The 14,978-nt window shown below is 38.1% G+C and overlaps 1 protein-coding gene across 3 annotated transcripts in view; it reads right to left on the bottom strand.

The window, feature by feature from the left end:
• Positions 1-350: 350 nt before the first annotated feature.
• The window catches only part of RBPJ (recombination signal binding protein for immunoglobulin kappa J region), a 170,084-nt gene continuing 155,456 nt past the window's right edge, over positions 351-14,978 (bottom strand). For all 3 annotated transcript variants that reach the window (XM_014937087.1, XM_014937086.1, XM_014937088.1), the window contains 8 exons: positions 14,021-14,186; positions 12,681-12,855; positions 11,837-11,974; positions 11,505-11,617; positions 9,193-9,333; positions 6,685-6,840; positions 5,864-5,967; positions 351-4,640 (listed from right to left, as the gene is read on the bottom strand). In XM_014937087.1, coding sequence (XP_014792573.1) covers positions 4,322-4,640; positions 5,864-5,967; positions 6,685-6,840; positions 9,193-9,333; positions 11,505-11,617; positions 11,837-11,974; positions 12,681-12,855; positions 14,021-14,186 — 1,312 coding nt within the window. In that variant the 3' untranslated portion in view covers positions 351-4,321. The remainder of the gene's footprint in view (positions 4,641-5,863; positions 5,968-6,684; positions 6,841-9,192; positions 9,334-11,504; positions 11,618-11,836; positions 11,975-12,680; positions 12,856-14,020; positions 14,187-14,978) is intronic.

The raw sequence follows: 14,978 nt of genomic DNA, 5'->3' as shown, positions 1-14,978 counted from the left end.
TTGACTGTAGGGCTGGTTCCATAGATGACCTCACTGTTCATTCACCAAAAGAAAATAAAAAAAAATAAATCAAGTCAAAATCAATCATATTCCTCGGTTAACATTGAAAAGAAAAAATAAAAAAAGAAAATTATCCACAAAACCGTGGCAAGTTCCAACAGCTGGTCAAATTATAACTGTTTTTAGGATATCATAAAGGTAACAAAGATGTTCCATCATGTTTGTGACATCAACAGTAACACGGCATTTTATCTTTAGCCTTGTAGGAAAAAAAAACAACCAAAAAAAAGAAAACCAGGATAGTATATGCACATACACACAACAGAGTACACTTGACAAAAACACTTTTATGTGGTTTACATTTCACTTTTATTTAATCCTCAAAACTGCCCATATTGCAGGGTTTTTCTTGATGAAATATGGAACTGAGCAATTAATTCTACAAAATTATGGTAAAAACTTGCTCATTTTTCTACCTTATTGCTAAGAAACTTTACAGGTGCACAGTTTGTAAAAATAACCCTTTTAAGACTGAATGTATACACATGCTACAGGATTTCTTTTTCTTTTTTTTTTTTTTTTAAAAAAATGACATTAGCGTAGCACCTCCAGATGGGGCAAATGCAGTGCTGAATACAGACAGAATGTTTACAGAGTTAGAACTGCTCATTTATTTTACAGCTTCGAAAGGGAAGGAATTGTTCAGTCCTAAAAGGGTTAAGTAGAAACCCTAATATAATTTTTCTTTTTTTTCTTTTTTTTTTTTTTCTAACAAAGCTGCCACTCAATCCCACAGTACAGTGCTTGAAAACAAAGTCAAAAGTCTGGCACAGGAAAGTATACACATTTGTTCAGTACTCATAAACACAGCTGCTTTTGAGAGAAAGTAAATAATCTGGTTAATAATCGAAGAGCATCTTAGTTTCAAGATGGGCAACCTCCATGGAGTCATTTCATCTACAAGTGGGTACCTTACGTCCAACAGATGATTAGTTTCACTCAGCATTTATGCCTTGAGTTCGGGGCTTTTTGGGTAACCATTCTGAACTCATCAGCCTGGGCAACGGCAAGAAGGACAGAAACCCATTATTAACACGGTTGTGGGATGCCCTTAGGGCAAATAATTAGGAAAAAAAAAAAACCAGCAGCAGCGGATTATTAAAAGACTAGGCTAGTGTTGAATTCTGAAATGCAGTTCCAAACAAAAGAAAACAAGACAAGGCATAGCTAAATTTGAGCACTTCGTTTGCTTTTTCTTCCTACAGTTGGAACTATAACGACATTCTGAACACAGACTCAATTTCTATGTATATAGAATTAACAGCAGACTTAACAGCAAGACTCGAACAGTTATAAGAGTTTCGGACTGAAACATCGCAAAAGTAGTTTTATCAAAATCTCGAGATATTGTTAATAGCATGAAAACTGATTAACAGCTCACAAGGCCAATAAACGTAACAATATCACCCCCGCAGGGGAAAAAAAGTTCAAGAAGAGAAAATATCTGACCAACCGGACACCTCAACAACAGGGAGGAGCTGGAAGACCATTTTCTGTACTGGGGAATAACTACTGGCAACAATGGAGCCACGAGCCCGGGGGAAAAAACAGGGTTTAAAATGGTCTTGTAAGCAAAACTTCATAGTCTCTTTTTTACTTATTTCACCCACTTGGCTGTAGTGTGTAGAAGAGCAGAAATTAGGCTAAGTCATTAGGTTCTTTACAAGTCAAGGAGTATTACATCTACTGGGCAAAATTATTGCAAGTAAAGAAACTGAATATAAAAAAGTATTGCATTTATATGTAAAAATTTTAAAATAATGAGTATAAAAGCAGGTGTCAAGTTCTGAAAAAAAGCTATTTTAAAGAGTCTTTGAAGGTTGAAAGGCTTGTTATGGTTTGCCTACTGTGTGTATAATCATGGTTCGTTCTTGAACACCCTCTGAATCTGATACATATATCGCTTATTTGGATTCTCAGTCTAATTAGTGATGAAAGTCTGTGGCTCTTGAATTAAGCCGTACTGCAAGATACGTGCTTCTAACGAAACCGCTTCCCGCCACCACCACCACCACAAAAATCAGAATGAACTCGTCCAGCCACACACAAAGGTAAACAGGTTCGCAAGTAATTGCCAGTAAACAGTTGAAAACAGAGATAAGGCCACAATGAATCCTGCCCTTGGTCACTGAAGCGGAGATGAGGTGAGGCAGCATTCCCCAGTGCTAGGGACCGGCATCGCCCCCGTGGCACGGGGGGTCAGGTCTGTCACACACAATAAAGGAAACACCAAGGCCTGCAGTAGGATACGAGCGCTTTTCGGAAGGAGGGTGGCACCGATTTCACCAAATACGTTTTTATAACCCATTTCTTCCTTCAACCACGTTGTTTTCACACACACAGAGACACACACCAGAGCACTGAAGCGAACAAGTCGAATGGAGCGTCAGAGGAGACAAACGCGGTGCAGACACAATGGGTGTTGAAACTGGAATAAGTAGTCAGAAATAAAAAAAAAAAACAACAAAAACACAAACAAAACCTTATGAAAACGGTCAACGGATAAACTTATAAGCAACGCACTGCAGGAAGCCACAGGTTCACGTTTACACAGCAGTTGTGGCTCTTGCTTCAGGGTGTAGGAAAGGCCGACCACACCATCAGATTTGTAATTTGGCTTTTTGAGAAGAGCACGCTATCAGAACTTGTCCTAGGAGCCTACAGTTCCATGACTACAGAGGAACTACCAAGGTCTACTTCCCAACACAAACCAAGCAGGCAGGTCTACAAGGAGGGACAAGACAACGGCAGAGTCCAAATGAAAAACAAAATGCAACGACCAACAAAGTCAAAGTGCAAATGAGCCTTGAGTTTATGATGGAGAGAAGACTTGAACGTTGCACAAGCTGTTGGCGGGGAAAGAGAGACCCACAGGAAATCAGGATGGGAGGAGCTGACATCTTCATAGTGCTTTTACGATTTGCTAATTTGCCCATTTCTAAAGTAAGAAAATTTACTTCCTAGTTATCACGGTATGATCACTTCACAATGAAAGCACGTTCTCAAGACAAGTGTTACACCAAAACCTGGCCTAATTTACTGAACAGTTATGAAGAAAAACATGCTGGTTGTGATTCTCGAGTGATGAAGGGCATCACCCACCAATCCCATTTGTAGCACATACTTCTCATGGTATTTTTTAGTTACATGCCAACAAGACAGAAGACATGCTGCCAAATGAAGTTATTGGGAACATTCCACTCTCGAAATAAAACATTTAACTTACACTTAATACAAATTATGTACAAGATTAGAAAAACCTGAACAGATCCTGAAACGTTTTCAGATGCAATATGACTGAGCAAGGAAGAGGGGGAGTAACCAAGTAACAACTCTTCAAAAACACCAACGTATGCCTGTGACACGAACAGTCATTAATATGACTGCTTGAGATGCCACTTTAAAAAAAAAAACTCATGTAATGTTAGAACCTCATGAATTATCACTATAAATACATATTAAAAAAAAAGGAAAAACAGAAATAACTATTAACAATGACTGAAAACAGAGCACTAAAGTTAACATACATTGCATGTATTGCAGGCAAGGCAGAGGCATTTTTTTAAAGCTTTTGCACAGACTTCATATAATCTTAAAAAAAATATGCTGGCCTTTACAAGGTTCTACTTGCTGAAATAAAAACAATTTCAGTTCATAAAAAGTCACAAGACTTCAGTTTAAAAAAAGGAACAGTTCCAGCCACAGACCAAAAATATATATATTTTTTTAAAACTGGAAGAGTATGGTAATTAGATTATACAAGCATGGTCAGGCTTGGAACCTGAATATACTTCAGAGCAAAAGCTCAGAGGAAAAAAAAATATAAACTATTTGGTAACAAAAGTGTACTATATGTTGTGATACAAAAAAGGTATGGTGAAAATGTACCTTTTATACTAAAGCTTATACAAGTTCCTTGGTCCATAAAAACTATGTTGTGTTCATGTTTTCTAGTTTGCTCAACATGTATCCCAGCCACATTTTTTGTTTCTTGCCCATTAAAAAAAAAAAAAACAGCTGAAAAATAGATTTTCAATAAAGTTCTTATGTTTTGGATGTTTGTTTTTGTTGTTGTTGGTTTTTTTTTTTTTTATTGTGGCTTCGATATTTCAGATCAGCACTTGGCAGGTAACAAGGTTCAAATAATATCACCTAAAATGGAAAGGTGTTTTTTTTTCCCCATGAAACCACAAAAAAATTGTTCAGTTCTCTTGAACGTAGCACTTAAAAGTCAGTTAAAAGTCCAGCCAAACACCAGTAGTTAGGAAACCACAGTCGCCGTGGATGATGTGACGTTGGTTGGGTTTGTGCTGACGTTTGTGTAACTCCCCTCGCTGTTTGTGTTTGTCGTTTCGCTGGAAGCCATGAGGCTGGAGTTGGCTCTGAGGATGGCTCCGGCCGCGCTGCAGTGTGGTCGTGGCCCCGGCTCCGGCGTGTAGGTGAAGGTAAGGCTGGTGGAGTAAATGATGCCGTCGTTACGGACCAAAGTGACTGGAACCTGGACTGGCTGACGGACCCACCTCCAACCCTCTCGAAAGGCAGAAATGTCTGGAACAACACACAGCATGCTCTCTGCGCATCTGAAAAACAGGAGAGTCGACTGAGCATAATGAAACTTAAAGAGAACAGAATAATTCACTCCGAAGGGACCCGCAACGATCGTCCAGCCCAACTGCTTGAGCACTTCAGGGCTGACCAAAAGTTAAAGCATGTTATTAAGGGCACTGCTCAAGCGCCTCTTTAACAGTGACAGGCTTGGGGCAGTGTCCACCTCTCCAGGAAGCCTGTTGCAGTGTTTGACCACCCTCTTGGTAAAGAAATGGTTCCTGATGTCCAGTCTGAATCATAGAATAGAATCATAGAATCGTCTAGGTTGGAAGAGACCCTTGGGATCATCGAGTCCAACCATCCACCCTACTCTACAAAGTCCTCCCCTACACCATGTCCCTTAGCACTGCATCTAAACGGCCCTTAAACACATCCAGGGATGGTGACTCCACCACCTCCCTGGGCAGCCTGTTCCAATGCCCGACCACTCTTTCGGTGAAAAATTCTTTCCTAATGTTCAATCTAAACCTCCCCTGTTGGAGCTTGAAGCCATTCCCTCTCGTTCTGTCACTAATTACCTGTGAGAAGAGACCAGCACCAACCTCTCTACACTGTCCTCCTCTACACTGAGCCTCCCCTGGTGCAGCTCTGAACCATTCCCATGTGTCAGAATCAGAATGGTTTGGGTTGGAAGGGACCTTAAAGATCATGGAGTTCCAACCCCCCTGCCATGGGCAGGGACACCTCCCACCAGACCAGGTTGCTCCAAGCCCCATCCAGCCTGGCCTTGAACCCCTCCAGGGATGGGAAGTGTGAGAGTGACCCAGCATGACAGACCAGGGAAAAGAGCTCAGTGCCTCGCTCTCCATGTCCCCTCCTCAGGAAGCTGCAGAGAGCAATGAGGTCACCCTTTGAGCCCAAAGTCCTCAACCGCTCCTCCTAGGACATGCCTTCAGCCCTTCCTCCAGCTTTGTTGCCCTCCTCTGGATGCATTCAAGTACCTGAACATCCTCCTTTAATTGGGGAGCCCAAAACTGCACAGAGAACACAAGGGGAGGCCACACCACCACTAAATACAGTGGGTTAACCACCTCTTTTGAGGGGCTGCCAGGACACACCGGTGACACATTGAGCCTTCTGTCAACCGTTAGCCCCAGATCCCATTCTACACACGTGAGTGTATACACATGAGCATACAGTCTTCAAAGGGTTCAGTAAAATGCAATCACCATAAAAGCAGTAGGAAATACTGTACCTGTACATGGTTTCAGCTTCCACATCCCCAAACCAGACACGTAAATTTGGAGTGAAGTTCTGTCCTGTAAGTTCCAACATTGCTACATCCCCGCCACCATTCAACTGGAAATTGAGTGAGTAGAAAGAAAAAAAGAAAATCCACAAAAAAAAAATTGTATTAATAAAAACAAACACCCCTCCTCTCAGAAAAAGAACAAAAAAAAATTCTTCCCATGGGTACAAGAACTGTAAACAGCGTTGTTTCCATCAGCCGGATAAAACAGAAGCACACCTACACAACTGAACTATGAAGTAGTAAAAATATCTAGAAGATACTGCCAATTAATTTGATATCCTGAAGGAACTTCTAAGTTTTGACAGTGGCTACTTAGAAGTCAACCTGGCTTTGAAAACAAAGAGCAAAGAATCTTTCAGAGAACATGTTAGAAGGGCTTCAAGATTTTCCAAAGCAGAATGCCACTTTTCTTAATAAGATTTCAGCCTGGCTCTCTTTGATCTATAATTGGCTGTTTTAAGAGCCAAAATCAATTTCTAAATAATCAAACAGAAGTAGAAGTCCTAAGGATATCACTACCGTAGTATTTTAAGAAATGAAACTCTTAATGTATAGAACAATATTAATATTATTCTTGTGATGGACAGGCTTATGTATTCTGAAATGTAAGTATGAAAAATAGTTGCAACATAAAGTAATTTTCTTATTTATAAAGCTATTAAGAATGTTTCCTACAATATTCCACAAAGGTACCGTGAAGGTTAAATCAGTATGACAAACTAAGCTCATATAAGAGTTTTTTGAAAAAAAAATAATAAACTTACTTGAAGACTTTCTACAACAGGCACAGGTGTCACTGGAGCATGGACAGGTCCCATCCCCTCATAAAATGTGTATTCTGCTTTATCTGTGCTAATGATTGTCCAAGAAGCTCCATCATTAATCATTTCTTTATTTGGTTCTTTTGGGCATGGAGTGGCCTTAGAAAGAAAGAAAAGTTTTAAATCTGACCTGTAGACTCATCCGCCAAGTCACGGAGCTAAAAACCACCTCAGCCAGTAACAAAGTCTATTATCTCAAAAACACGTTTCCTTTTGTATTTCCTCTAAAAATATGAACTCAGAAATAGTCACATTTCAGCAAAACTAGTAGAAAACTAAAACTTTTCGGAACACTGTAACTCACCTATGATACTTCACCTCTCCAACCTTCTGGTTATTACTGGGTTTTATTTTATTTCAGCTTTCAAAGTTTTAGCATTATTCAATAGGCATTGACCAACAAACTACAGCAACTAGAAGTAGCGATTTTAAAATAAATCTTGTTTTATTAATGCAAAGTGACTAAAACAGCTACAGTGCGAAGCAGAGTACTTTTCATTAGTTATGATTTACATCTGGCCAAGATTTGGCTTTTTTTTTTTCCTTTTAGCCATCCACAAAATGATGGAAAACATGAGCTTATATTTTAGCATTTGTGCATAGATATGGGAGAGAAGCTGAAATTACAACATTGCAAATTAGTCGGAAACATTCACTGTCCCCTTGTAAATATTACTAAATATTAATATATTAGCATATATACATATATACAATTATTTTTTATGGCCACAAAAGCCTCTCTGAACAACTCCATCATCTAGCAAACAATAAGGAAATTGTGTATAGGTTAAACACAGGCACAGAAAAAAAAAAGGGACTTAAAATTTCTAATTTTAATATCTGAATTATGCTTGCTTCCATTAAGCTTTAAGGATATCTAGGTATGTAACGATAACCTTCGCTCTTTGAAACTGTTCGATAAACTTCAATTAGCACAAATTTACCAATTCAGATGAAAGGAAGTTAAGATCAAAGCTGCATTCTCACATGGAGTCTTCATTCTGATATGATCATGTAAAAAAGCCCTTGCCAACAGCTTGCAAAGGAAATGTGCGACGGGGATAGTAACTACAAGATCTTTCCAAGCTCAAGACCCAACTGATGCTTTTATTAGAAACACATGGAGCTTTTAAATTACCAGCCCAACTTCAAGAGAGGAACTGTTGTATCCTATTTTGATGCCTGACGTTTTTCCTGCAGGTTGACTGCAAAGCCTGTTGGCATGGACAGATGTACTTCCACTCATGAGGAATAAAACCACAGATAGCAAAAATGAACGACCCCGTACAACGTCCTTGACTGGGTTCTTCAGAGCTGCTAAACCCCTGCCACAAAGTGGAAGGCAAAGACCACAGAATTTGTTCTGAAAGTCCTGCTGTGTCACGAATCACTTAAGGAAAGCATCACTCCCGTCACAGAAATCCTTGAAGGATTATGATTCCTTTCCTAGAGAAGCACTTCTCCTTGTCACTTCCAGGTATACCTACTCTGCTCAAAGAATTCAGAAGAGTGGGTGGTCCTTTATGTGAGCCCTACCCACGTGGAAAGTTTAGAGCTCATATCAGGGTGAGCTTCACAACTGCTGCAGAAACTCAAGAGTGGTAAGATGTCCTGGGAGTCCCACAGGCAATTCCAGGGTGTTGAACTAAGACAGATGTCAGAGAAGCAAGAGTTGCTTCTGCGTCCAGACCTTCCCACAACATACTTTGAGAAAGATCAAACAGCAAGGCTGATATTTAGTTATCACAATTCTCACTTCATAGCTTGATGAAGGTCCATTCCTCTTTACAAGAAAGTATATTGATAGATACATCTCTCCTGTGGGTAGAATCAATAGATGTGGTCCCTTCTGAGCCACAAGTCAGGACTATGCTTCCTGAAATATGAAGAAAGCTTCTCATATTCTCTTCCCATCATCCCAATTTAGGATGGAAGTCAACTGGGCCTTTACTTGTCCCTTCCCTTCAATTATGGGAAATCTTTAAGAAGCTTCCCCCTTTCCCACCTCTACCTTTCTTACCCAAGAAACTACAGCTGTTCTCCTAAGGAAGTTCCAAGTCTTTCCCAAGTGTGGCCACCTTCCTGGAGCTTCTCTCTCAACACCCTTTGCTATTTGAGCTGCAAATTTTAATACTTTGGTAGGTCAGAACTTGGTCACGCTCTTATTACTCTGATGGGAATTACCATGCTGAAAGTCTGCTAAAAGCACACTAATGCACACATGAGATTAAACCCACAATTTGTTAGTGTATTGTATAAGCTGTCAAAACCTAATGCACACATGAGATTAAACCCACAATTCTTTAGCGTATTGCATAAGCTCCCAAAACAAAATTTTAGACTCACATTCAAAACCAACTGCAAAACCAACATTCACACATATTTTGGGAGCATTTGGGAAAACGTCGCAACCACGCTTCTCATCTATTGAAATAGTTTTAAACAACTCACTTGAAATTGGATTATTCTCTCCTGGGAAAGGCACAAATACATTCTCTCAGTGTCTTTAAGGTAAAATGCACATTTATGGAGCTGCGATACTGGATCATCTGCATCCAATAACGCCGTTTGTTTATCTACTTTTCGAATTATCTGTGAACGAAAATTGTACACATATATTTAGGACAATTTCTGTACTTCATTACATTAGAGATTACAGATGTACTGTTTGTAAAAGAAGTGAAAGGTCATTTTTGTTTTAAAATTTCCGTACTTCCTCTTTTAATACCAACATTAGATTGATCATTCTCAACGCTTTTGAGACCAAGAACACAACATTGAAGTGACACTCAGTACTACAGCTTCAATGTGCTGCACGCATATTTATTTTATCTTTTTTGCTACTATAAAGAGTGGGGAAGAAACTTGAAGCTTCAGCAAAATACTACTTTTGTTCCATTTCCTAGGACAAAAGAGCAGTAGGTCAAGTATTAACAGACTTCTACAGAAGCTTCCACCATTGACAGCATTTGGTGGCAGATTGGTGGCCCAATGAGAACCGTTGGAAATAAAGATTTACTTTAAAGGCATTGAGATATCCTTAAGTATACAGTTTTGCAAACACAACAATCATGATGTATCTTAACAACAGTCAGTCATGAAATGTTACTTAAAGACAACTGCAAAGAAGAATCGTTCCTTACATCTGGCATTTCAGTGAAAAAAAGTATCTGCTGGCTTAATTCAGAGCTGTTACACTAATTTATTTGGAAAAATTAAAAAAAAAAGTTATTCCCTTACAGACAGTGGAAATCTGTAGCTTGGAATTTTAACTCAACTTCTAGAAAAAAGTTTAATACTTCATTTATGCAACATCAGCAGAAGCAGCAGCCAAAGTGCTTGAAGATTTCTAAGCCGACAATCAGAAAGCCAACCATCTCCTCTGGGATTTCTAATGATAATAAATGGCATTATTAGCAATATAAGTTTCAAGGTTAACTTGTTTCTTCAAAGGTCCTTGTATTTACCTATAAAATGTCTGCAAGTTACCTTTTAATTATATCACCTTCAATCAATCTTGTAAGGTAGAGTGACAAACATTCCCAACAGCAAACAAACCAGGAACCTTTATCCCAATTTGGTTTTTGATCTATTTCTACCTACAAATAATTTTTATGGAATCCAAAACGATGCATCTTCTTTCAGCAGTAAGAAAATATTAACATGAAGCCCACAGATAAAGTGAGATCCTCTTACTGGATTTCGTGCGCACTGAACCAGATCAGTGGTAAGCAGGTCTGAATTTTTCTGTCAAATATTGCAATTTAAAAAAAAAAAATCTCTTCAAATTATCGTGTTACACCATTTACTCTGAGCAGGTTATTGTATTTTTTAGCTAAGTTTGATATTGGGAGAGAATTTCTCATTACAGTCCTAGTAAAATAAGGTTGGTTTTACACTGGCACATTCTAAAAATTGTTTCTAGTTAAAAGTGGAATTAGCAAAGCCTTGTATGAAACTTATAATGGGCTGAAAAACCACAATTTCACAGATGATCTCAAGTGAAGCATTGTTTATTATCAGTCACATAAAATTCCACTTCGGCTGGCATTAAGTGCATAAAATAGGAGGAAAAAATATCGATAATTACACTTAAATTTATTTATAAGAACCGTTACTGTGTATCCAACAATAAAATAATTTTTTTGGTTCACAAACCTTAACTGGTGATAATCATTTTTGTATCTGTGACAAAGACAAGCGCTGAAATTGTCTCTAAAAGAATATTATTCCAAAGGCATTTAGAATGTTCAATATTTAAAACAGACAGTATTAATAAATGCCCAAAATGCTTTTGTAAACTGATATTCGTATAATTATGTATCCTTAGATGTACACAGAAGTGCTTTTAGATTCAATGCATAGAGCATTGTTAAAGCTGTGCTGAACAGTCTCACTGGCTGCAAAGACTACTCATCTGCTTAAATACTGATATGAAATATTTCCCTACACTGGGACCTACATTACTGTCTTCAAAATAGACATTTTCTTAAGGACAGCTTGCAGATTAACCTACTTTGGCAGGTCTGAATTCTGAAAAATTCCCTATGCTTAGTTTACAAGCTGTTCTCTGCTTTACAGAATTAATCTGCAGAGAGAAAAACACGCTTTTACTAAAATTAATGCCATTTTCCATGAAAAACATGTGTTACCAGAAGTAAACATACAAAGCCGAAAACGACAGCCAGCGCAAACCCAACTATGCAATTACACTAAGTAGCCATCTACAAATTAATTACAGCAGTGGAGAAATTAAACTGTACCAGTCTTGGGAGTGCCATGCCAGTAACTGAGCATACAAGTTTGACAGTCTGCCCATAATGAATGTAGCCGTCTCTCACGGTGAATTCTTCTCCTTCCGACTCGTCATCGTCCACTGCGTGGAACAGGAATTTTCATGTTATTTGTTTTAATTGCTGTTTTCCTCAATAGGAGGAATATTTAACATCACGCTATTACATCAAATTACACTCAATAACAAAAAAAATATATCTGTATATGGGCAATTAATATGGAAGAAAAAAATGCAGGACTTTTTTTGTGGGGATAGAGGGAGGGAGGTGAAAAAAAAAATAAAGCTTTATATTTTACTTACAGAGGTGAATGTAAAATGCTCCCCACTGTTGTGAACTGGCATGGAAATTACCACCTTCTACGTGCAAATATCTGGTGCTAACTGTTTGGGATCGAAGTCTATTAAATAGTGCCACTTTTGTCCCTGACGCAATACATACTGCAAGGAACACATATAGACTTGAGATTATAAAAATGACTTCATTATTACACAGAAAAGGAACAAAAGGTCACAAATACAGTAATACAAACTGCTGAATACAGGAAACCAAGAAATAATTCTCAGCTATTGGTTAATTTAGAAAATAGGCATTTTTGGTGCCTCACATATATAATCGCAAAATTCCAAGTGGGATAACATACACGGTGGCTGTTCTCCAAAGGCATGTTAGTTCACAGAATTTTGCCACTTAGCCAAATGGGCTAGTGCTTGCCAGCTGAAAACTCTTGTTCACAGCTCTCTGGCAACTGATTTTTTGAGCAGAAGCTTTAGCTTGCCCTCGTGAAGTACTTGGACAACTTTCAGCCATCTTGTGAATTATATATGAAGTATAAAGAAAAATTCTTCTTACAAATCACGGTCAATTAAAAGGCACAGACATAACTATGTAAAATTGCAACTTGAAACTCTCAGATTTGAACTTATCATTCAAGAGAGAGAAATGCTAAGTCTGCTCCCCTAAAAAAAAATAAATCAGCAATTTCGCCACCAAAACGGGCATGTTCCTTCAATTTGGTTCATCTTTACCGCGGAAGAATGCTCTGTTCATATTCACTGTCCATCAAAACTATCTGTCTGAATACAAAGCCACAATACAATACAATGCAAAAATTAATTACTACATAAAGAAATGTAAAATACTTACAATCTGCATTTTTCAGTGACTGTTTCTTTTTAGAAGGTTTGGAGATGACTTTGATCCGTTTACTGAGGAACACACCAATGTCGTCACTATTGCCATAGAACATTTTTACCGATAACATGAAGTGCTTTCTCTTGTCTGAGTCTGATATGTATAATGTTTTGGCAGTGCAATAATTCTGTAGGTGAAAACATACTGTTGTTTCTTCTTTCAAGTCAACCCAGTTCAAGAAACTATGTATATTATGAACAAAATAGAAAAACTGATGCAAAAGTTTCTAAAACAGATCAGAAAACTGCTTTTTCCATCTCTATCCTAGGGGTATCTTTTATGACTACAGTTTAGCTTCGTGAAGTATAGCACCTGACTTCAGTATTTTAGCATCTTCTAGATTCTATATTCTATTATTTCTAAAGACTCTTACCAGGACTGGAAAAGAGATGCTTAGAGATTATAAGCTGTGCCAAAGCCAGCTCTGAGTGGAGGTTAAGAGCACTACTAAAAACGACATTTGTTTAGAGCTATAAGGTCACAACACCAGACATACACAGAAAATGTGTTGAGCCAACCTTTTCTTGACAAGATGGGAGATGACTGGGCTTTGAAACACTAGAAAGTTACTTTCAGCTAAGTGTTTACGCTAGGTGACAACAGGAGCTCAAAAAAAAAAAATAATCTCAAAAGAACTTATTCTTTTCCTATTCATCAACACATGAAGCATTTCTAAGTAGACTGTGCTGGAAATACCAGATAGCTATAAAATACTGCTTAATAAAACAACAGCCAAAATGAGCACTCACATGCTGCCACTTCTATATTCCAACTGCTTAAGTCATTACAAATATCTTTAAAAAAACCCTTATAGCAAGTTGTATCACTGTAAAAAAATCTATTACATTTATTGAGATGTGATTTTAATTGTATTTTTACCCAAAGGGACTTAAAGACCACTTCTAGCAGCAGATGTTGTTCAGATACTTCCTTGATGAGATTATCCATTCATGCAAACCAGGGAGATGGTCACAGAATTTGGGCCAGAAACTTATTTCAGTTACCCACTGGTGCCTACCAAAGAACCTACTGACTCTGCATCAACAACCTGCAAGTCAATGCCCTGCTGTGATTCCACAAACCAAATCCACCTATTCAGTTGTTCTACATATTTTTGAGGTTGTTTTTGTTTTTTTTTTTTTTTACACCACTGCTACAGTATAACAAAACACAGTATCTGCTACAGTATAACAAAAGCGGTCAAAAATAAGCAAGGATATTCCTTGAGAGATGCACCATGAAGCTATAATATCCTCTGCAGTAATTTGAGTGGGTTATTACAATTCTTCTACCTTTCCTTCCAAGTTGAGCTGCTGCATTTCTTGGTCACTGTTTCCTATTCCAATGAAGGCGCAAGGTTGTGACTCTTGCTCAGTGCAACCATCCCGTTCCATTTGCTCTTTTTTTTTCTTCCAACCACTGCCCATAAGATACACACATGGAGGAGGACAAAAGAACCTGAAAAAGAAAAATGCATTATGAAATTAAAGACAGCTTTCAAGAAAACTCGAGACAGAAACTGTCGTGCACCCAAAGCTTCCTCGGCCAATTCACACTTTGCATTCAAGTTTATTACGTGCAAGCCCTTCACGTGCCTTGAAGATTTTCTAAAATGCAAACCAAAAAAAGAGAAAAAGCAAGGAAAAACCAATGTTAGATGCAGTGCCACTGAGTCTCTGTCCAGTTCAATGTATGATAGGTAACAGCCTGTATCTCTGTAACACTTTCTCCCCGTACAAAAAGATTCTCCAATAAAAAGGCCTTGAAAGAGAAGGCAGTTTTGCTTTCGTAGGTGCTTAACATCACGCAGTGATTAATGCACACAGAACAGTTCCACAAACTAATTTAATAGACAACTGCTGACTACAATTCCTAAACATTTAGTGCTTCATCATTAGCATAAACCGTAAACCTCTTTTTGGTTTTTAAATGGAATAGACAATTTGACATCTTCATCAGTAAAAGATACAATCTAGTCTTTAGCAGCACTGACTGAAATCCATCCAGGTGCTCCATACAGCACCGTGTTCAAAATTAAATAATAATACAGTGTATTGGGCTTGAAGTTTCTGCAAAATTGTTAGAATGAAAAACTTCACTTCTGGTTTTAGTTGAGCCAACGGCTGCAGTGCTTTTATCATCATTGAGTGAAGATGGCAGAGGATAACTGAAAAATTTTTAAGGTAGGATCGTTTTTTTTTTTTTTAATTTGGCTAGGGATAACCGAATTCATGGAATATTACCTTTAAA

The sequence above is a fragment of the Calidris pugnax genome, unplaced genomic scaffold (genome assembly GCF_001431845.1).
Source record: "Calidris pugnax isolate Ruff unplaced genomic scaffold, ASM143184v1 scaffold49, whole genome shotgun sequence".
NCBI classification, from domain to species: domain Eukaryota; kingdom Metazoa; phylum Chordata; class Aves; order Charadriiformes; family Scolopacidae; genus Calidris; species Calidris pugnax.
The sequence above is the reverse complement of the archived record's forward strand: the minus strand, read 5'-3'. Positions and strand labels throughout refer to the sequence as shown.